This window comes from Rhinatrema bivittatum, chromosome 19 (genome assembly GCF_901001135.1).
Source record: "Rhinatrema bivittatum chromosome 19, aRhiBiv1.1, whole genome shotgun sequence".
NCBI classification, from domain to species: domain Eukaryota; kingdom Metazoa; phylum Chordata; class Amphibia; order Gymnophiona; family Rhinatrematidae; genus Rhinatrema; species Rhinatrema bivittatum.
In genome coordinates, this window is record NC_042633.1 from 18,773,367 (window position 1) to 18,796,825 (window position 23,459).

Sequence of the window (23,459 nt, forward strand, 5' to 3'; positions counted from 1 at the left end):
TCCTAATTAACAGAAAAAACCTTGGACAAAAAACAATACCACCCTTCCACTTCGATAAGACCCTCATCCAACTTAAAGAAAACGTGAAAGACCTGGGCTTTTGGTTAGACATTGATCTAAATTTCAAAAAACACATCTCTACAAAAATTAAAGAAGGCTTTCATAAACTACAAATAATCAAACACCTAAAACCTCTTCTTCACCCCCATGATTTCAAAATCGTACTACAAGCCCTCATCTTTTCCAGTTTGGATTACTGCAACTCCCTTTTGATTGGCTTACCAAAATCATCTTTGAGGCCCTTGCAGCTACTTCAGAATGCTGCTGCCAGAGTTCTAACGGGTAAAAGCAAACATGATCACATTACTCCTGTCCTCAACCAATTACAATGGCTCCCAATAGAAAAAAGAATTGAATACAAAGTTCTTTCAATGATCCACAATGCAATCTACAAAGCCGACTTCACTGCCTTTGATGACATTATACACATACTTCGCTCTCAACGTACAACAAGAACATCTAGTAAACTTCAACTTGTGATTCCCTCACTTCCAAATGCCAAACTATCCTCCACCAGAAACAGAGCCTTCTCCATCATCGGACCAAAGTTATGGAATTCACTATCCCACTTCCTCACAGCGCAAGAAAACTTAAAATCCTTCAAAAAAGACTTAAAATCTTGGCTTCTCAACCATTCTCTTAAGAACAACTCTCAATGACTTTATACTATAATCCCATAAACTGCCAACTTTCTCTATTCCACTTGGACAATCTCTACTGATTCAAGCTACTGATGCCTCCTTTTTTGAAGAGCCCAGTTATCTCTGTTTATCTATTCAGTGTATCTACCCTGTGTACACTATGTTTTTGTTCATGCCTCTTCTTTTTGGTGCCATTTCCTACTATTGTTAAATTTAAAATTTAAAATCTTTCAATGTAACAAGTTGTTCTATATGTAAACCGGAGTGAAGGCAACTATGCTATACCTCGGTATATAAAAAAAAAATGCTAAATAAATAAAATTATTATTTCAACTACACAGAAAACACAAATATCAAAACAAAGAAAGGTAAAAGGGTAAATTGATTTCCCTCTAGAATTAAATAAGACTTCTTGCTTGAGGAGACAATCCCAAAATATACTCATTCCAAATATGCAAAAATAAATCAATTTTGGGGGGTAAACCTCTTTGCTGTCATGTTCAAAAATCAACAATTAATGAGCGCTCTGAGTAGGCCTCTCAAACACTGTCCAGCAAGCCAAAATAGTCTGTTTTGTTTTTTTTGCCAACAAAGAATGCTTTCCTTAAAAATTATTTCTTCCTGTTTCGTATTCCAGCATCCAGATCTTCAAAAATGTCCTACAAACATGCTTGCAGAGAAGGTGGTCGAAAACACGAAAGAACTTTCCCAAGATGGTCCAAGAGCTCTCTCCAGAACAACGCTGTCCGGGAGCCACTCCAGAAATTATGTAAATAAGTTCTTTCTTTTTTTTTTTTTTTTTAATCTATTTCCTCACAAACACAGTCCAGGAGCTAGGGTGGGGAGGGAAGTAAAAAGGATCCTTTTGCAAATCTTAAAGCCTTGTTAACACAACACTGTCTTTTTTTTTTTTTTCCCCAAGTGCCAAGAGAAAGAACTTCCTTCCCGAACTTTACAAAGTCCCTTCTGGGATTAAGAGCTTCCAAGTCTGGTCAAAACCAGGTGCCTGGCCCTAGAAAAAAAATGTTGCCAATACCTAAATCCCTCCAAGTGGGAAGAAGACCAAAACAAATCCTGCTGCACCACCAGTTGTCCTCCCATCTGCTAGAGGCAGAGAATACTGGAGTTCTCTGTGCTGCGCCACCTCTGTGTATTGGCAGTGAGGTCACTTGTACTCTGCCTCCAGCTGCTGGTAGGGGGATATAAACTCCTGTCTGGACTGGTGTAGCAGGATGAAATGAAATCGATATTTTGAAGAGACTGGCTAATTGGGTTGGGCTGTGGCTGCCGTTGTCTGCCTCTGAACCCCTGCCAATTTCTGTTCGGCCAGGTTGGTGAAGCCGGCCCGGAGGAACAGCTGGAGCGGAATGAGTTTCACAGCTGGAAAGACTTCTGCTCCTTCTTTGACAACTGGTGCAAGGAGAGGAAGCTGAATTTTGCCATCCGACGTTCGACGATTCTCACTGAGGAAGACATAAGCCAGGACCCCAGGGGCTCTGAGGTGGCAAAGTTGTTGAAATACAGTATTGTACACATGATCTGCAGCATCCCCACCGAGAGGTATGTTGAGAAACAAGTAAAGCAGGCAATTTTTGAGCGTTTCCTTTTTGGTTTTAGACAGGGGTGGGACAATTCCAGTCCTTGAGGGCTGCAGACGAGTCGTGTTTTCATGAGAGATTTGCATGCACTCTGCCTCAGTTGTATGCAAACCTCTTTCATGCATATTCATTAAGGAGATCCTAAAAACCCGACTGGTTTGCGGCCCTCGAGGACCAGAATTGCTCGCCCCTGGTTTAGGAGACCCTGATGGTCATGAGAAGGTGAAGACAGCATGGGTGCTGAATTTTTGGTTACGTAATAAGTGGTAGAGCGGAATTGGGACTGCCTTGGGGCCCTGTGCCTGGCATAACATCATTAGGCCATGCCCCTCCTCCAGATGCAACTTCTGGTTTGAAAAATACTTACTACTGCCTCCATCTGATGCAGCCTACATGAGGCCAAATAATTGCTGCTCATTGCTATTTTTCAAGCCCTCCAAGCTGCAGCCCCGTAGGACTGCTCCTCCCTTCCTCTACCTTCTCAGCCCAGTCAACAAGAGAATCCCTCCCCTCTGAGAACAGCTTAAAAATGAAAGTCTTAAGGGTCCGCAGGGCAGTCTCCCTTCACCCCCTCCTTGGTTCAGTAACCCTAACCCTCCTGGGACCTTTCTAAAACACTCTCTTCTGTCAAGATCACAGTCATCTGCAATCCCGGTGCTTTCTATGTTGCTATGGCAGCGACGTCATAACCATAAGCTACCAAAGTTACTGCAACGCTGCCACAATAATGGCGAAAACACAGGGGAAGCAGTGCAAGCGTACCACAATCCTGGCAGAAAGGGTTTTGGAAAGGTACTGGAAGGGTGAGAAGATCATGGTTGGGATGGGGGTTGAGAGGAGAGGAGGGTACAGGCACCCTGCAAAGTGATTGGTCTTCCACCCCCGCCAACCCCCAAGACGTAGCTACTGGCGGCAGCTCCTACGCGCTTCAGCTGCCAGTGGGATGAACTCTGCCGAAGGCCTTGGGTCTTCCTTCCATGAATTAGATGCCCCGCCCCCCCAAGGTGAGTCACTGTGGGCAACTGCCTAGTTTGCCTAATGGAAGCCCTGGCCCTGGGAGGGCGCATTACTTGAAAATGATGCCAAACCAGGGGAGAACAGGGGAAACTGCCCTGCGGACACCTAACACTTTCATTTTTAAGCTGCTCCCTTGGAGGGATGGAGAAGGCTCGGTCTGTTGGGCCCATGTTTTACACGTTGGGTAGGGATCTGTTTTGGGCCGCCAGGCTCCTGCAGGTCTCTTTCATTTTTCTACAGTATGACCACTTAACTCGCACGTTTACAGTTAGCCAACCAATGTATTTGGAGAACTCCTCCTATTGGAGTTAGCCAGATAAGTTACCTGGCTACTGCATCCCCGTTCTAGAGTGCCCATTACTTATCCAAGTCATTTTTAGCCAGATAAATACTGAGGATATTAAAACCTAGGCATTTAGCCGGATGACTTGCGAGGTCTCCTGCTCTCAATGGCTTTGAATATTGGCCTCCGAGAAAATATGGTCTCTGATGAGTAGATTTAGGAGTAGATAATTAAACTGCCCATATCTCAGCAAACCTCATGGGGGTTTGCCAACATAGAGCCACATTTTTGCAGGTGGTTTTGTTTTGATTAGGCACAAATCTGGGCCTATTGTTTAAAAAAATGTACATAAGTGATTTTGATTATTCCAAACCACCCATTTCCCCACCCCCAACCAAACCCCACTGCCTTCTTAGAGCATCGGTGCCCATGTCTGTTTAAGCCGATGGCAATGATGGATTGAGTCTATGGGGGACAGTTACGATGATATGGAAATGTTGATCACATAAGGATAGTGAGGTTGGGATGATGTGGATTGTAGATTGGCAATCAATGATGATCCTATCATCTGAGGTACATATAAACTACTTAATAGTGTCTTCATTCCTCCCCAGGAAGAACTGTCCAGCATTCATTAAACTGAGACTAGGTCCTCAGAAGGACAAGCTCATCGTCGCTAAGGCCATTCTCCGTCACAACCATGACTTGCCAAAAACTGCTCCCACTCATAAGATGAAACAGTGGCAAATGATGGCTCCCATAGACCTGTCTACCAGGGTCGTTAATGATATCTCCAGAAAGTTCCTGGAACAGTGTGATTTGAGGAGACTCCAGCGTCTTCACGCCTATGCCTTTGAGGACCGGACCCAGGTGCTGGCAGAGCTGGGTTCCCTCTTTCTTTCTGATCCTGGGGCCAAGGTCAAGCTGGTGTTTGAGGATAAAAGACTTGTGAAGAACATTTTCCTCATGACTTCCCACATGCAGGACCTTGCCCATCGATTCGCTGGACATCTCTATGTGGACCTTCTCGCTGACTTCAGTCCAGGCTTTGCTTTGTACACCATCTTCTGTGAAGAAGAGGGCATGGGGTGGAAGGTGTGTGCCTACTGCCTCGCAAGGAAAGACGGATCGGATTCATTGAGGTTCCTCATGGTCTCAGTGTTGCAGAGCATCCCCAAGCTCAATACCTCTGTCAAGCATTTAACAGTAAGCCCAGAATTTGAGGATCCCCTGGACATAGAAGCCCTGATGCCTTACGCCTCAGTGAGATATTGTATGTCATTGGTATTGGAGCTTCTGTACAGCAAACTTTCTCACCTGGACTCAATAGTGCAAGCCCAGATCAAGAAGCACCTGCTCGATCTGGCCCATTCTCTCTCCCCTGAGATCTATAGCAACACACTAAGAGACTTGATTGCTGTCTGTCCTGCAGACATTTTCCGGTACTACTCTGATACCTGGCACCCGCGCAAGAAACTGTGGGTCAGAGAGCAAGGCGAGAACCAAGGTGCAGAGGACAGCATCTGTGCCTTCGTGAAGGCCAAGCATCTGGCACTGAAAGGCCGAATGGGCACATCGTCCTCCTTGCACCACTGCCTTCAGGTGGTTCTTAGTGACAGCAGGACAGCACTAGAGGAAAGAGAGACATTCCTTGCACAGGAGACGGCTGCAGCGACTGGCATTGCCCCAACCGGCTCCCAGCAGGTAAATCTGTATAATGTGTGTCTCATGATTTGATACTCAGGGCTTGTCGTAAAATGTGAACCGCAGATGGGGTTATGCGCCCAAGCCAATACAGACAACAAAGGCCATAACTCAAGTGGACCAGTATATACAGGCTTTTCTGCCATTTAGTGGCTATGAGAAGGAAAACCATCTAGTTTAAAGGTCCTCCCCTATTGTGCCTTCAGCCAACAGTGACAAAAACTCTTCTAAGATGGTTTTGTAAGCGTCACCCGAGACCTCATGAAGAGACCAAATAGAGGCAGTTCCCAGTGTACGATAGAGTGGCTAGGACAGATGGCTTTGTTTTATCCAGCTGTCTGTTTCAGGCACCCCTAGCCTGCCAGATTGCAGCTGAAATTAGGCCGCTCTCTAGCCTGCTACTGACCTCGCCTCTGGGAATGTCCATTTTTTTGGATGGCTGTATTTTAGCTACTGTTTGGGGAGGGGAGGAGGCAGCGTCAGAATTACACACAGACCCCACCCTCACACTCCAGCTGCCTAAGGTTGCAGGGCAGTTCCACTGTTTACATGCAGTGTGGATCAGCAGCTGCTAGGGGTTGACTTTTCAAAAGGATTTCCGTATATGAAAACCTGTTTTAGGCCTGTAAACTGGCTTTAGAAAACTGCAATAAAGCACGTGCAGAAGCAATTCCGCACGTGCTTTTACGTGCACCAGAAAGGGGCGTTCCGGGAGTTGGCGTGGGAAAACCCCTTTCTGCCCATACTTTGAATTTTCAAGAGCAGGCGTGTTAATCTTCTCATGTGCAGGTATAAAAGTGGGCATGGACCGCCGCTCCGGGTACGTTTGGGCTAAAACTCTGATTGTAGCCTGATGCGGCACGCTATCAAATTGCACGCCTTCTGAATTTTCAAAGAAACAAATCGAGCGTCTTGAATAGGGTCACACGGCTAAGAAGCGGGCACTGTAGAGGCAGGAGCTTGTGAGGGGGGATACACTCCGTTAATTTTCCATGTGATAGATGTCGTTTAATTTTTTTTTTATTGTGATTCAAATTTTGAGATAGCCAAATCAACAGTGATCAGACAATGTGCAAATCCGTTAGTACAACTGCCACCAGCTCCTTTCAAACAGGAATCGTACCGTTTTTTTCCAAAATGTTTTCATGCCCTTCCTCTCTCCCTGCCCCATCTCCGTCTGTAACACAAAACGTAGAAACTCCCATACCGCAGTCATGCGCTGCCTTTACCTTATAGCGTTACTTCGTTTTTCGTAAGACCTCCAGACCGTATCCCCTACGCAGTGATGTCGGAAGGAAGCAGCCGGCATTCTTCCAGTAAAACATCTGATTCGCTTATTGACTTGAAATGGGTACATCTAGCACAAATAGATGAGAGAAACTGGGAGGGGGGGAGGGTCCGCAGGGATGGAGACTTTGGTTATCTCAAAAATGCGGGCTTGTCCCTTTCCCCAATAATGTGTAATCAAGGGACAGTCCCACCAAGTAGGAGACAAAGGAACCCTGTGTACCTGACCAAGACTTGGGGAAAATAATCTTGATAACTATTCTCAAGTCTGTCAACAGAAATAACGACTTTGTCTTATTCGCTCAAGTCTCGTTCCCACAATAGTTCGTTTCAATGTCTCTTCTTTTTTTTTTTTTATTTAAATATTTTTTTATTAAATGATTGCACAAAAGAAAGCTTTACAATCCAAATTGTCAGAGCAATAAAGCAAATAATCGTCAATTTGTAGCAAACACAAGACAGTATGTACATACAGAAGAGCAGTCCTCACAACTATGAAAATAATAATACAACCCTCAACCCCCTCAAGTGTATCGGGCACCGGAGCACATTAAAACAGTTGGTGGATCCCAAGCCTAGGGAGAAAAATCAAAGAGTGGGAAGATCGGCCTAATCAGGCCAGGCTGAGGAACAGGCTCCCCCTGGGCCAATGTCTCTTCTATGGGCGAACTAAGATGTTTATCGGTTTTAGAGAGAGTCCCCTAGGTATCTGCTTTTTTTTTTTTACTACACAGACTTCAATACCCCTTATTGCTAGCTTTAGCCTGCAAGGATCCTGTATCTGTAATAACATGCTTGCCTATGGATTTAGTGGGTGTCTAGGTTCCCTAGATTTAGCAGTTTTTAAAGGAGTGCCATCCAGAATCTCTGCTTTGCTTTTAGTCCATTATTTAAGCTTGGACTCTCCGTGCCATTCAACCATAGATTTTTAACTGAGATGCTGCGAAATAATTTTTAAATTCCCTGTACGTACCTGGATCAGTGCAGACAGTGGGTTATGTCCCCAATCCAGCAGATGGAGTCAGCACAAGCTTTGAGGGGGCGTCACCATATATACCACTACCCCATCTGCAGGAGTTCAGTATCTTCTGACTCCAGCAGATGCGAGTAGGGGAATCAGGCTTCTCCTCCATTTTCCTTCTTTCTCACTTCTTTTGCTTGATTATTTTGCTGCCTTTTTCTCATGGATCAAGTTTGTATCAAGTCTTGTATCAAGTTTAAAAAAAAAAAAAAAGAAAGTAAAGCAGGGTCCTTTCACCTTTTGGGGAGTGGCTTATCTCTCCTGTCTCTTTTCTGCAGCCGTGCTGTTTTCTTTGTCATTGCAGCAGGGGTAAGTAAGTTTTTCTTCCTCTGTAGTTTTTCTTCACAGCACAGCTCCTGGTGCCCGCGAAAGCCGGTGATGCCGGCCTCTTCGTTTTTCTTCACTCACCCGCGGCCATTTTGCAGCTCCCCGTGGGCTGCTGCCGCGCTTGGGAAAGACTTCTGGGGCGGGTTGTGTGGCCGGGAAGGCCCCCCCGCGGCACCCCCCTGTAATTGCGGACAGCGGGCAGTGCGGGCCGCCCGGGCCCCCCCGCAGCGGCGCCTTCGTGCGCGTGGCCCCCCCCGAGGCTTTTGCTCTTTTTTTTTTTGCCGCCGTTTTTCATCTCTCCCCCGGCGATCCCGATGCCGCGGCCGTTGCGCTGTGCGGCCTGCGGCGACCCGGGGTCCCGGATTTCCCGGGAGGGCATCTGTGCACGATGCCTTCCCGGGAGGGAAGGTACCTCACAGTCCCTTACTGAATTTTCTTTTTTGCCCGGGCGGCGCGGGCCGGCCACTCCGCCATTTTTGGCGGGAACGGGGGCCAGCTTACATTCTGAGTGCCCGGAGGCGCAGGACACGAGGGAGAACGTCTCTCGGGAAGACCCTACAAGCGGGGGCGCCACCCCGATTCTGTTGCAGGAGCCAAGCACCCAGAGCCAGGGAGCAGGAACCACGCCGCCCCTCGAAACGCACCCGGGCAGGCCGGGATTCTCTCCGGAGTTTATCCTGCTCATGCATACAGCTTATCTACAGGGGCTGGACACACCTGTGGGACCCCCCCCCACCCTAAGATCCCACGGATGTCGCCCTCGGCGCCGGCCCCCCCCCCCCCCCCCCGACCCTTCGGGAGCGGGGGCCTCCCGTCCTCCTACTCGGGTCCGTTCGGCGCCAGCGGCAGTGGGGGCGGTGCCCGACCCAGCGGGACAGGGACCTGACCTCCCGGACCGGGGGCCAAGGGGACGGCACGCAAGAAGGGGATGATCCGCGTACCCTACGCCTCTTCCAGAGGGAAGAACTGGACGACCTCATCCTGCAGATCATTCAGGAATTAGATTTGGACCCTCCACAGGACCCGCCTGCTCCAGTGGCTCCCGCTGTCGTCACCTACTCAAAGAAGGGAGATCCAGTCCTGGCGGCGCTTCGGCCGAGGGCTCGGGCTTTTCCTATCCATGACTCGTTTTTACAACTTCTCACCAGGGAATGGGACACCCCGGAGGCCTCCCTGAAGAAGAGCAGCCGGGCGATGGAAAAGCTGTACCCGCTCCCTGAAGATTTTCTGGACCTCATCAAGGTCCCAAAGGTGGACTCCGCAGTGTCGGCGGTCACGAAGAGGACGACTATCCCAGTAACGGGAGGTGCGGCATTGCGAGACACACAGGATCGTAAGTTGGAGGTTTTCCTTAAGCGGGTCTTCGAGGTCTCCGCGCTGGCATGCGGGCGGTGATGTGCAGTTCGCTTGCCCAGCGGGCTAGTCTCCTTTGGGTACAACAACTCCTCACGTCTCAGAATCTGCCAGCCGATGAGGCTGCCCAGGCAGATCGGCTGGAGGCCGCGGTGGCGTATGGGGCGGACGCCTCGTACGATCTTTTTCGGGTCCTCGCAAGATCCATGGTATCAGTAGTGGCGGCATGCCGACTACTATGGCTACGCAACTGGGCGGCAGATACGTCCTCGAAGTCCAGTCTGGTCTCTCTCCCCTTCAGGGGCAAGTTCCTCTTCGGGGAGGATTTGGATCAGATCATCAAGTCCCTGGGGGAGAACGCTGTTCATCGGCTGCCGGAGGATATGTTTCGTCCATCCAGAGCGTTTTCTTCTTCTCGGACCAGAGCCAGAGCGCAGCGGCGCTACAGGGGATACAGACAGGCGGCCGCCCGGCCATCCGCCCCCAGGTCTCAGCCCTGGTCGCGCTCCTTTCGCGGGCGTCGGCCCGCACGCACTACTCCCGGACCCGGGAACCCCTCTAACAAGTCTTCACAATGATGCCAGTCTCGCCCACTCCTCTGTCCCCAGGATTGGGGGCCAGCTAACGTTTTTCTACGCGGAGTGGGCGCGGATCACCTCGGACCAGTGGGTCCTGGATACCATAAAACACGGCTACGCATTGGAATTTGTCCGCCCTCCGCAGGGAAGGTTCATCTTTTCTCCCTGTGGCTCGGACCTCAAAAGAAGGGGGCGGTGCAGCTGACTCTGGACAGACTCCGGGAGATAGGCGCTATTGCGCCCGTGCCCTTCGGAGAGGTGGGCTCGGGCCACTATTCCTTCTATTTCGTCGTGCCAAAGAAGGACGGTTCCTTCCGGCCTATACTGGACCTCAAGGAAGTCAACAAATCCCTTCGAGTCGTTCGGTTCCGCATGGAAACTCTCCGATCAGTGATTGCGGCGGTACATCGGGGGGAGTTTCTCGCCTCCCTGGACTTAACGGAGGCCTACCTGCACATTCCCATCCGCCCGGACCACCACCGTTTCCTTCGTTTCAAAATCCTGGACCAGCATTTTCAGTTCACGGCTCTCCCCTTCGGATTGGCGACGGCGCCGCGCACCTTCACCAAGATCATGATAGTCGTGGCTGCAGCCCTCCAGAAGGAAGGCATCCTGGTTCGTCCTTATCTGGACGATTGGCTCATCTGGGCGAAGTCATTCGATCATGGACGCTCAGCGGTGACTCGAGTAGTACGGTTTCTACATTCCCTGGGATGGGTAGTGAACTTCTCCAAGAGCTCCCTCACTCCCTCGCAACGCTTGGATTTCTTGGGGGCGACCTTCGACACCCTACTGGGCAAAGTTTTTCTGCGCCAGGACAAGGCTCAATCCTTGCGGGATCACACACGACTGTTCTCTGCATTGCCAGAGCCCACCTCCTGGGACTACCTACAACTCCTGGGAGTGATGGGGTCCACCATCGACCTTGTACCTTGGGCTTTCGCGCACCTCAGGACCTTACAGTGGGCGCTCCTCTCCCGGTGGAAACCAGTATCACAGGACTACCAGATGATTCTCCCGCTCCCGCAGAATGCCAGGGACAGTCTGGGCTGGTGGTTGGATCCGCCGAACCTGGCCCAGGGCGTGTCCCTCGATCTGCCAAATTGGGTGGTGGTGACTACCGATGCCAGTCTAGCAGGCTGGGGTGCAGTATGCGATCGAAGCGCCACGCAGGGGACGTGGTCCGCGGTGGAGGCGAAGTGGTCAATCAACCGTCTGGAAACCAGGGCGGTCTGGCTAGCTCTGCGACATTTCCTCCCGCTTCTTCGGAACCGGGAAGTCAGAATTCTATCGGACAACGCTACCACCGTGGCCTACATCAACCGACAAGGAGGCACGAGCAGCCCGCAGGTAGCGCTCGAGGCGGCACTGCTGATGCAATGGGCAGAGCGTCATCTCGTCCGGCTAGCGGCCTCGCACATCGCCGGGGTGGACAACGTCCAGGTGGACTTCCTCAGTCGTCAACTGCTGGACCCAGGAGAGTGGTCTCTCTCCGACAAAGCGATGAAACTTATCGTCCATCGGTGGGGGGCCCCCCACCTGGATCTGATGGCGTCCGCTCTCAACGCCAAGGCTCCACGCTTCTTCAGTCGCCGGAGAGAGCGCGGCGCGGAGGGAGTGGATGCCCTGGTCCTTCCGGGGCCCCCACATCTTCTGCTCTACGCTTTTCCACCGTGGCCTCTGGTGGGCAGGATGCTCCGCAGAATAGAAAGCCATCAGGGGACCGTGGTCTTCGTCGCTCCGGAATGGCCCAGGCGACCCTGGTTTGCAGACCTTCTACAGCTGGTGATCGACGGGCCAATCAGGCTGGGGCACCTCCCCCAGCTCCTACATCAGGGCCCGGTATTTTTCGAGCAGGCAGAACTCTTCTGTCTTGCGGCCTGGCTTTTGAGAGGCGCCGCCTCCGGCGTCGGGGCTACCCAGAGGCGGTAGTATCCACGCTATTGCGGGCATGAAAAACATAGACGTCGGCGGCCTATGTTCGGGTCTGGAAGGTGTTCGAGCTGTGGTGTACCAGCCAGGCCACGAGACCCGCTAAGGCTTCTGTACCTCAGATCCTTCAGTTTCTACAGGCGGGAGTGGAAAAAGGGCTCGCAGGACCCTTGTCCCTCCTGGAGTCTTAACCTTGTGCTTCGCTCCCTGTCGGGACTACCGTTCAAGCCACTGCGCAGCGCAACGATAAAGGATCTCACTCTCAATACTGTTTTTTCTTGTGGCCATCTGTTCTGCTCGACGCATCTCGGAGCTGCAGGCTCTGTCGTGTAGAGAGCCTTATCTCCGTTTTTCCGACTCTGGAGTTTCGCTTCGCACCGTTCCCTCCTTCCTGCCGAAGGTGGTTTCTGCATTCCATGTGAACCAGACGGTGGAGCTGCCGTCCTTCTCCTCCTCAGAGCCGAAATCTCTCCGTCTCTTGGATGTCAAGCGCACTCTGCGCCTCTATCTGGAGGCTACAAATGAGTTCCGGATCTGACCATCTCTTCGTACTCTGGTCCGGACCTAAGAAGGGGTCTCAGGCCTCGAAGGCGACCATTGTCAGATGGTTGAAGGCCGGCATTACTGCTTCCTACATTGGGGCGGGGCGGATTCCCCCACCCGGCATCGTAGCGCATTCTACACGTTCTCAGGCGGCTTCCTGGGCGGAGGTTCGCTCGGTATCCTCGCAGGAAATTTGTAGGGCAGCCACCTGGAAATCGTTACACACGTTCTCGGGGCACTATCGTCTGCACCTCGCCTCTTCGGTCTCTGGACACTTTGGCGAGCAGGTTCTCCGAGCAGGCCTCGCAGGACCCCACCCGGTTTAGGGAAGCTTGGGTACATCCCACTGTCTGCACTGATCCAGGTACGTACAGGGAAAAGAAAATTATTACTTACCTGCTAATTTTCGTTCCTGTAGTACCATGGATCAGTCCAGACGCCCACCACGTTTTGGGTTCTTGGTCCTGCTCAGCTCTGCGCTATTTCCTGTTCACAGTGCTCTGTGTCTTCACAGTCATTTCTTTTTCGCTGTTTTTCACAGCTCCCTACAAGTTGGTAGGATGTTTGCCGTTACTTGTTGCGGTTACAATTGTTTTAATTATCTGTTTCCACAAACTTGATCCTTCGGGGGTTTCTACTCGGGCTTTGATATACTCGATACTGAACTCCTGCAGAGGGGGTAGTGGTATATATGGATACGCCCCCTCAAAGCTTGTGCTGACTCCATCTGCTGGATTGGGGACATAACCCACTGTCTGGACTGATCCATGGTACTACAGGAACGAAAATTAGCAGGTAAGTAATAATTTTCTTATAAGGCATTCCTAAACTGCTTTGATCTTTAGGCCAGAAAGCACATCCCTTGGTGGCCTTTTTCTCCAGATAAAACTTTTTTTTTTTTTTTTGTATATGCTTAAACATCGCATCAGGCACGATCACTGGCAGCGTTTTGAAAGAGATGACAAAAGCTTGGAAGCATAGCTCAGACCAATTTTTCTGAGGTCATCAATGATAATCAGAGAAAATATTTATATTCCGCTTTTCAGGCACATTCAAAGTTGGCCTGCAATAGTTTGTCTGTCTGGTGTTTATTTTCACACCCAGATATGTTTATTTCATGTGTTTCTTTATAACCTGCTTATGCGTAAAGCACTAAGTGGTGTGCATAAAACACACATAATAGCTAAAACTATGCAAGAGATAAGTTACAGTATATTTAAAAAGGCAGCTAGCAGGTAAAAGCTTATCTAAATAGGATATATTTAAAAGCTCTTAAAAATCTTGGAACTTCAGTAAAAGGCTTGTTTGAATAGAAATATCTTTAAAAGACTCTTAAATGTCTCGGAGCAGATCTCTAGCCACATATCCTGTGACAGTGAATTCCAAAGGTGGGGCATGGCCATAGGAAATGCTCGTTCTCTCGTACTACGTAGAAGGCCATGATCCAGAGAGCATAGGAGCCTTGCAGGCTTGTAGATCTTCAATAGTGCATTGACCCATTGCCGGGCATCCACTGTAGATGTCTGTTCACCTATTTTAAAGGAAAGTGTTTTTTTTTCTAGCTTGAATCCTGTTGAATCCTTTACAGTAGCATTCAGCAACTCACATTGACCTTGAAACCAGCCACTTTCCCAATAAGAATTAGAAGAGACAAAGCAGGATTCACCACTGGTAAACATGTCCTCTGCAAATAATGATATCTTAAATTCCTCTGATCCCACCTTAATCTGGCATTTTTTTTCCTACCTTACCAGCCAGTGTTTCAATGGCCAGATCAAATCAGGAGCAAGGGCATCCCTGTCTCTAAATGGAGGGAAATTATCTGTTTATCCCCAATCATGTTTACACGTGCTTCTGGCACCTTATACAGCATTCTGATCCGTCCGAGAAAGTTGTCACCAAGCTCAATCTTTTCTACTACCTTAAACAAAATTCCCAATGCACTATGTCAAATGCTTTTTCAGCATCAACAGACAGTAAAAGCACTGCTGTATTATCCTTCTGAGCAGCCCCCAAAAAGGTTAAGCAATATTCAGATATTCTCCAAGGCCTGTCTGCCTGGAACACATCTTGACTGGTCCTCATGAATTAAGTGTGACGCCAACCCTGCAAGTCTAGATGCCAAAGTTTTTTTTTAGATAAAATAAAAACGCCCGACTCAGGCCGAGTTTTGTGTGGCTGCCTAAGAGGCTTGCAAATAACGGTCAAATTTGTAGCAGATTGGAACTTATTCGCACTCTTATACACTCTTGCTGGCTCTATATGCTTAATGGTGCCTTATACGTTATGCGCTGCCGGTAGAAGTATACCGTCTCCACTCCAAACCAGTGGTTCCTGTTACTTGTGTATGAGCTACTTGTCCTTCAGTAAGATATGTCCGTGCTGCGGTTTATGTTTAAGAACCCACAATATTAATCTGCAGCGAATAAGTTCCAATCTGCTACAAATTAGACAGTTATTTGCAAGCCCCTGAGGCAGCCACACGGATGTGGCGAAACTCGGCCTGAGTCGGGCGTTTTTATTGTTTTCATACGTCTCCAGCCAATAAAGACATCGAAAAAGACATTCTTCGGCATCTACTTTCAATGATGTTGAGGTCAGGAGACTATGATGGCTACTCCAGAACCTTCACTGCAGTCGCTGAAGGGTCGACTTAGCCTTATGTTTTGGATCATTGTCATCATGTTGGAAAGTCCAAGTGCGTCCCATGTGCAGCTTCCTGGCTGATGAATGCAAATTCCTCTGCACTCAGGCAGGCCAAGCCACACCAGCAGATGGAGGCGGAGTAAAGCTGATTCAGTGATGTCACGGACATATAGCCCTGCCCAGACATCAGCCTGCCAGTATTCTCAGTCTCCAGCCGATGGTGGACATGCATTTCCCTACTAGGGATTGCTTGTAAAAGAAGAGAAAAAAGAAAAAGGTTTTACAAGAAGATAGAAGATTTTGGAGCACCGCTTGAGCTCCTGAGGTGATGGCTGGTTTGTTCCCTCCCTCAGTTGAGCATTTTAAGTCTGGAAGTCTCACTGTCGTAGACTTAAAAATAAATAAATGGCGGTTTGAGGGCGAGTGAGTGCTTGGCAGTGAAGGCTTGTGCCCTCTCTCCCATAGCCGGTGACCCGATCGTGCTTTCGGCCAGGGAGGGTTGAGCTCAGGTAAAAAGAAAAAAAAAAAACTTACCAGATCTTCTTTCCTTGGCATCTCTTACCCCCTTTTCCCTCTCACTATTTGGGGAGGTAGTGTGGAGTGGAGGCTGCTCGAGCTCAGCAGGTTGTGCAGCCTTTGGCTAGGCCCTGCCCTCAGCAGCGACTTTTCACACGCTTAGGAGTGTGCGCACATTCCCACCGGGCAGCAGTGTTGACGTAAGCACACGTGTACGACCGCAGCCTACTTTTGGGCGCATATTTGTGTGTGGACTCCCGGAAGACTATTGCCCCGGGGACAAAAGGGTCTAAGCACCTAGCTGTCTGTGAGGCTTGCCATATAAGGTCAATCCAGCCATCACTTTCTCTACACCTTTGTCAGCATTGCTTGGATGCTCAAGGCGATTTGGCCGCTACAGATTTTGCTGATGTTGGGCCATCCCTTTGGGAAGGGAGTGGGATGGAAGGTGACACGGCAGATGTCTCCCCTCCCTCCTTGTTACCAATGACAGAGACATCTCCAATAGAAGGGTCAGAGAGTGTCAGGTGGGGGCCCCAGTTTGGATCCATCCTTTTCCTGGGTGGAATTTTTCCAGAGTCTGCGGACTTTCCTGCAGAGGTGCCCAGCGGGGAAAAAAGAAACCTATTAAGGGTTTGCGCGCTCAGGACTCCCACTTGTCAGCCACTCCGGGCAAGCGTTGCAGGGAGGCTGGCCCTGGTTAATGTTCAGGGGGATGTGGATCCTGATATGTCAGCTGACCCTGATGGAAACTTGGGCTTCTCACATTTGGAAGAGGAAATAATTCCACCTGATATGGAACCACATCGGACTCTGCTCTGGTTTTTTCACAGTGATGAGTTGCCGAGTCTGACACAAACCCTGATGACGCTAGGTGTGGACAGAGGTAACGTTGCGGGCTTGTAAAAGAAGGATCCCATCTTAGTCACCTGTTGCACGCCCCGTCCGGCCCGCACACGGGCCTGCTCACCTTCCTAGCTTCTCTGCAGGTCACAGGTCGGCCTCCCCAGCAACAGCCACAAGCTCCGCTAAGCCTCGATGTCCCACGGCGGCAGTCGCCAGGCCTTCCACTGCGCACCAGGCCTCTCGCCGGAGTACGGCATCTCCAGTGGCGTCAGCCACATCCCTACGCAAGCGCGCGTGGACCGCCCGGCCTCTTGTAGGGCCAGGGGCGGGTCCTAGCTCCGCGGCGCGCCCTGATTGATGGAACAATATAAGGAAGTCCCTGCCTGCACTTCCTTGCCTTGGCAATCGGGTCGGCATTGTATTGTGTGCTAGTTTGCCTCCGCATTCACAGTCTTGTTCCAGGATCCTACTGTTCCAGGGTCCTTCTGTTCCTGCGTCTGTCTGTCCGTCCTTCCAGGTAGTACCTTCAGACTGTCTCTCTGGTACTGACCTCGGCCTGTTCCTTGACCTCCCTGTCTGCTGCCTGCATCCTGTTATAGTTAGTGAGGTTTGGGTGGACCCTTGGACACTGTGGCAGCTGACCACGCCCATGGGGGGAAGTCCCATGAGGGGCCACAGGTCAGGCTCAGCTCTGGACACACAAACACAGATAGTTCTTTATTTAGACAGTTTGAGAAGCCACCAGAGGTGGCAGTAGTGAGTAGAAGATGTAGCCCGGCTGGGCTAGTATTCCCCAGGGCGTTGGAACAGCGGTTCCTCGTAGGAGATGGCACTGGTGCTGGAACGGGGGCAGGCCCTCAAGGAGCGAGTACCTGGGTACAGAGAGCGAATCCCATCCGTAAGAACACCCTTGCTAACTCAACGGCTAGCAATAAACTGTAGACTTAAATATCCGGGCAGCATGACGTCATCACAGGGGGACGCCCCTGAGGAACGCGCCAATGAGGAAATAAGAATGAGGGCCGCGCGGCGCGCACGCCCTAAGGTACCTGAAGAGCATGGCAGGAGGCAGCGCCCAAGCTGGTCCGGGGACGCCGGAGAGGACGGCAGGCGGATGCCGCAGCAGCCAAGCATCCGTGAAGAGCAGGAGTCGTCGCAAAAAAGGAAAGGAAAGGTAGGTGGAGTGAAGCCGTCGGGAAGTGACGGTCGCAACACATCCTGACCTCTGCCTGCTTTGTGACCTTGTCTGACCTCCGGAACCTGACCTCTGCCTACTCCTCGGACTGACCCTCGGATTCTGACCTCTGATACCATTGACCACGTCTCCTGATTCTGGCTCTGTCCCTTGCCTTGTCATCGCCTACGCTGTTGGGCCTTCCTTGCCTCTCCAGGCCAACAGCGTGAAGTCCGACCGCGCTCCCTTGCTGATCGTGGGCACGCCTCTCTACTACCTCTCCGGGAGACCCTGCGAGGCCCACCTAAGTCCAAGCGGCCGGGGTCCCTATGGGCTCCACCCGGGGGGACCTCGGGCTTCCAGTGGTGAAGCTCATCCTAGCCTCTGTCTCCTCCTGTGCTCCGCCCCCTGGGGGCAGATGCTTCCTGGTCCCTACCAGGGAGCCGTTCTCCACTACTCCAGGACAAGGGTCCACCTCCATAAGGCACCTCCTTGCATAAGGCAACAGGCCTTATGCAAGGTGTCATGTTTCTTTCCCTTCCTGGATCCAATTCAAGTTGATTGACCTTGAGTAGAGTGCCCCGGAGGCAACTTTTAAAGGAGGGTGTGCTTTAGCGGGTTAGTACCCATTGGTTCCAAAGGCAAGGAATCAGTTGCAATTCCTGTAGGTGGATGTCTTGGTATGCACTGTTACCAAGTGAACTACCATTCCAGTGGAAGGAGGAGGGGCAGCTCTAAAAGATGCTCAGGATAAGAGGATTGAGGCTATCCTTTAGCAGGCCTCGGAGGCCATGGCAATGAATTTGCAGCTTGCTTCTTGTTGCTGCCTAGTGGCTTAAGCTGGTTTACATCTCTTTTAGGAGATACAAGGAACGGGGCCCGAAGGTGGATCAGTGATGGAACCCGGGAGCCACATTCTTAGCCTTTGCGGGCTGTGACTTGGTGCAGAGACAGCTGCTAGAGAGGTGGCTTCCATGATAGTGACTAGGTGCTAGTTGTGGCTGCAAAATTGTTCAACAGACACTATTTCCAAGGTTAATCTTATAAGGTTACTCTTTAAGGGATTCCTTTTATTTGGCAGCAAATTGAAGAAAATGGTGAATAGCTGGGGAGAATCCAGGGTTCCTCGGTTACCAGAGGACAAGAAGGTGGCATCACGTCCTTCTGGGGTGAAGGGCCACTCCAGGGATTCCCATTGGTTTTGTCTTTATAGAGGAGCATCTATTCAAAGGTCTTGTCCCTATGGCAGATCTCAGTCCTTTCGGCCTAAAAAGCCTCTAAGGTTGCGAGATCCGGAACCTGGAGCACCTCAGTCTTCCCAATGAGGTGTGATGGCTCACCTGTCTCAGGAGATTGGCAGGCATCTATCTGTCTTTTATCAGAGGTGGGGCCAGATTACAACAGACCAGAGAGTCCTGGACATGGTGAGGAAAGGCTATTCTCTGGAATTTAGCCAAATTCGTCCAGAAGCCTTTATGATCTTTCCATGCAACTCTCTACAGAAGAGTAGCAATGAAGATGACGTTGAAGAGGCTGTTGGATTTGAAGGCTGTAATTCCTGTTCCCAGATCACAGGAAAATAAGGGGTGCTATCTACATAATTCCTATTCGCCAGGAACCATCAGCATTTCCTACGCTTTGTCATTCTGGGCCGTCATTATCAATTTCAGGCTCCACCCTTCAGGATAGCTACTGCACCCAGGACCACCTCCAAGGTCATAGTGGTGGTAGCGGTGGCTCTGCGCAAGGACGGCATTCTAATCCATCCGTATCTGGATGACTGACTGATTCGGGCCAAAAGTGTAGAAGGTAGTGGTGATCTCCTTGCTTCAGGAACTAGGTTGAGTGGCGAACTTGGCTAAAAGCAGTTTACAGCTGGCTCAAACACTAGTTTTCAGATCCTGAGGAGAATAATTTGCCCGATGGTGTAGTCTTATCTGGAAGTCCTGGGGTCAATGGCAGCCACAATGGACGTTGTCCCCTGGGCGAGAGAGCAAATGCGGCCCCTTCAGTGTGTGTTGCTCTCCCAGTGGAATTTGAGTCACAGGAGTACACGGTGCAGATCCACTTGCCATTGGAGGTCAGCATCCAGTTGTAGTGGTTGGTTGCAAGTGGATCATCTCAGAAAGGGGGTTTCCTTGGAGACACTGGACTGATTATTTGCTCACAACAGATGCGAGCCTTCTAGGTTGGGGTCTTACAGTAAGGAGTTGATGGTGCAAAGTCGCCGGAATGCTGAGGAGCAGCAGTGGATCATCAATCGATTGGAAGTATGTGCAGTTTGCATGGTGTGCTTGCGGTTCACTGAGCGTCTGGAAGCTCGAACGATGAGGATAATGTGGGACAGTGCCATGACGGTGGCCTACATCAATCATCAAGGCAGAACCAGAAGCCGACAGGTGTCAGAGATAAATGCGCTCATGGAATGAGCAGAACTACATCTTCAGGACATATCTGCTCACCACATTGCCAGGAAGAACAATATAAGGGCCGACTTGCTCAGTAGGCAAAATGTGGACCCAGGAGAATGGGAATTAGCAGATAAAGCTTTTCAACTCATAGTGGCGCGCTGGGACCGTCCTTTTTCTGAATTTGGTGACCTCCGGCAACACAAAGGTACCACGGTTCTTCAGTCGCAGAAGGAATTAGAGCGTTGAGGGATAGATGCTCTCTTTCAGGTCTGCCATGGAGCATGGTGTTGTATGCCTTCCTGCCATGGCTGATGATAGGCAGAATTATTTGAAAGATTATGAGTCAGATCACAATTGTACTTCTGTTAGCTCTGGATTGGCCCTGGAGGCCATGGTATGCTGATCTTCAAAGACTTCTAATGGACAGTCCTCTGACTCCCTCTCAGGATGGAACTATTGCATCAAGGGCCCATACTGCACGACGATCCAAGTCAGTTTTGTCTTACAGTTTGGCCCTTGAGAGGGCTCGGTTGCTGAAGCGTGGTTCTTCTTTGGGGGACAATTTTCACTTTGCTCCGGGACAGGAAATTTTCTACTTCTCTAGATAATGTTAGAGTTTGGAGAGTGTTCAAGAGCTGGTGTGAGGAGCAAGGTTATTGTCCTCTCAAAGCTGAAATTCTTCTGATGTTGGAGTTTTTGCAGGAGGGCTTGCTTAAAGGCTTGGCCCTTAACACTGCAGGTAGCACCTCTTGCTTGTTATAGGGGACGAGTCAATGGGGGAGCATTGTCTTCACATCCCAATGCGTCTAGGTTTTGAAGGGAGTTCAGCATTTGCGTCCTCCCTTGGGTCCTTAATCTGGTTTTGAGTTTTTTTGGCAGATCCCACTTTTCAGCCACTGCGTGGTCTCTCTTTGCAGCTGCTCACTTTGAAAACAGTTTTTCTCGTGGCAGTCTGTTCAGCATGAAAGGACTCCAAACTACGAATGACTTCGGGGGGGGGCGGTATAGCTTAGGACTGTACCTTCCTTTTTGCCAAAAGTGGTTTTGGAGTTTCATTTGAATTAGACTATTTCCCTGCCTACACTGGACAGGAATAGAGATGAGCGAGATTATCGTCTATTGCATGCCTTGGCTGACAGGAGGCACCTGATGTGGTACTTGAAGATTACTAAATCTTTCAGGAAGTCTGATCATCTGTTCGTGCTCCATGGTGGAGGTAAACAAGGCAATTATTGCCTGTTGGGTTGAAGTCATCACAGCTGCCTATGTGAATGCAGATGTCCCATTGCCTTAGGTTAGGGCACATTCCACCAGGGCTCACATGATATTGTGGACGGGGCTTTGGTTGTTTTCTCCTGTCATCATATCTTCCCCTCAGGCAGGAGCTGCATGGTAGTGAGAGCCCACGCATAAGCCTGAGAGGCCGAAAGCCGCGTGTTGCTGGGAGCTACTTGTAGATGGGACCAGCGTAGCACGCTTACTACCTGCTCCCCGGGATCCCCCAAGCATCACGGATTAAGATGCGACCACCCGCACAGAAGGATACCCGACCACCTGCTCAGAAACTACCAGTTGCTTTTTTTGTTTTTAAACTTCAATAGCCGAAAAACAGCAACAGAGAAGAAAAAAATCAAATGCTTCCCTTAAACATCGGCCATCCAGCAGACCTGATGACGGATTCAGTGGGTCCTGGGGGAGAGGGAACTGGACCACCAGCTATTAGCCCCACAGAAGCGAGGCGTGAGCCAACAAAAGGGTCACCAAGCCACTGCTCGTCCACCTCAAACCAGAAAGAATGGCCCCACCAGAACCTAACAGCTCCTTGGGAGGAATCCCGAAGACATTTTTTTTTCTTTTTATGTATATACTCCAGACTGCAGGTTTTACCTTTACCATCTGCTGGAGACAGAGAAATATTGAGAGACTGCAGGTGGCATACTAGGTTATATGCAGAGTCAGTGAAACATTTTTTCACTGTTTCCATCTGCTGGCAGGGAGGCAAAACCCATGAGCCTGGATTGATCTGGGTATGAACAGGAACATAGCATTTATGGTTGTGACCATAAAGTTCACTTTTGATCTCATCACTCCAAATTTCTTTGTTCTGACGTTTTAAGGCTTCTCTAGGTGCTGTGAGGCATATTCATTGTAAGCAGGTTGTTTTGTGGCATTGGTGCAGCAATGGCTTTTTTCTGGCAACTCTACCAATCAGCTCATTTTTGTTCAAGTATCTCCTTATTTCCTAGCGTGTAGCCAGATGGACTCAGGCCCAATGGATTATGCTTCCCCGCCAGCAGATGGAGATGGAGTCACCCTAGATACACCCCTGCAGTGACCTCAGCCCTTCAGTATTTCTCTGTCTCCAGCAGATGGTGGATGCACCTCTCCCTATGGGGTTTGCTGTACTTCTTGGAAAGAGAAATTCTACATTTAAATTGGAGAAAAAAATTGAGCCCCGCTCTCCTGCAGTGATACCTAAAGGTCCCTCCCCCAGTTGAGAATTCCTGAGGTGATTTCCGAGATCCCTCAGAGGTGTGGCTTGGTCCGGTAGCCAGTTCCAGGCGTGGACTTTGCTGCTTAAGCAGCTGAAAGGCAACGGGTGCAGGAAGCCGAGTGCGGTGTTGACGGCCAAAGCCCTCTCCCCCCCGCAGCTGGAGACCGACTCTGTACTCAGCCAGTAAGCGCTGAGCCCAGGTAAATAAAGAAAAATAAAAAAGGTTTACCTCCCAATTCAGAGACATTTGGAGGGGTTTCGGTAAGACTTCCTCCAGTCTCCTTGCTCGGTGCGCCGTACCGACATCGTTCCCGATCCCGTTGGGGTAAGGGGAAGTGGGCTTCCAAGCAGGTTGAGCGGCCCCCCAGTGGGCTAGACCCCGCTTTAGGCTTGGTCGCCACACCGTGTGGTAGGCCGCGGCGACGCCATCTTGCACGTGTCTTTGTGCATGCTGTATTGCCCTCCATAGAACATCGGTACGCGCAGTGCACATAATGTCGCTCGTGTACATACGCGCACAACCTACTAAGCGCAGAATATAGGTAAAGCTGGGCGCACAGGCTATTCGTGTGCCCCGCCACGTCCCGCCTAGGTGCACGAAATCTGTGCACATAAAATTTTAAATGCAAACCGAAAGAACGCACAGTTACTGCCGCCAATGGCTCCGGCAGCCAAGAAACATAAGCGCCTTTCACTCTGCTCTGCTACCAAAATGATAAGGGGAATGGAACAACTCCCCTATGAGGAAAGACTAAAGAGGTTAGGACTTTTCAGCTTGGAGAAGAGACGACTGAGGGGGGATATGATAAAGGTGTTTAAAATCATGAGAGGTCTAGAACGGGTAGATGTGAATCGGTTATTTACTCTTTTGGATAATAGAAGGACTAGGGGGCACTCCATGAAGTTAGCATGGGGCACATTTAAAACTAATCGGAGAAAGTTCTTTTTTACTCAACGCACAATTAAACTCTGGAATCTGTTGCCAGAGGATGTGGTTAGTGCAGTTAGTGTAGCTGTGTTTAAAAAAG

General features: G+C 50.1%; 1 protein-coding gene across 3 annotated transcripts in view; it reads left to right on the forward strand.

Annotated features, from left to right (window-relative positions):
• LOC115080769 overlaps positions 1 to 23,459 on the forward strand; it is a 110,685-nt gene that overhangs the window by 85,224 nt on the left and 2,002 nt on the right. For all 3 annotated transcript variants that reach the window (XM_029585166.1, XM_029585168.1, XM_029585167.1), the window contains 3 exons: positions 1,339 to 1,470; positions 2,032 to 2,261; positions 4,214 to 5,303. In XM_029585166.1, the coding sequence (XP_029441026.1) occupies positions 1,339 to 1,470; positions 2,032 to 2,261; positions 4,214 to 5,303 (1,452 nt within the window). The remainder of the gene's footprint in view (positions 1 to 1,338; positions 1,471 to 2,031; positions 2,262 to 4,213; positions 5,304 to 23,459) is intronic.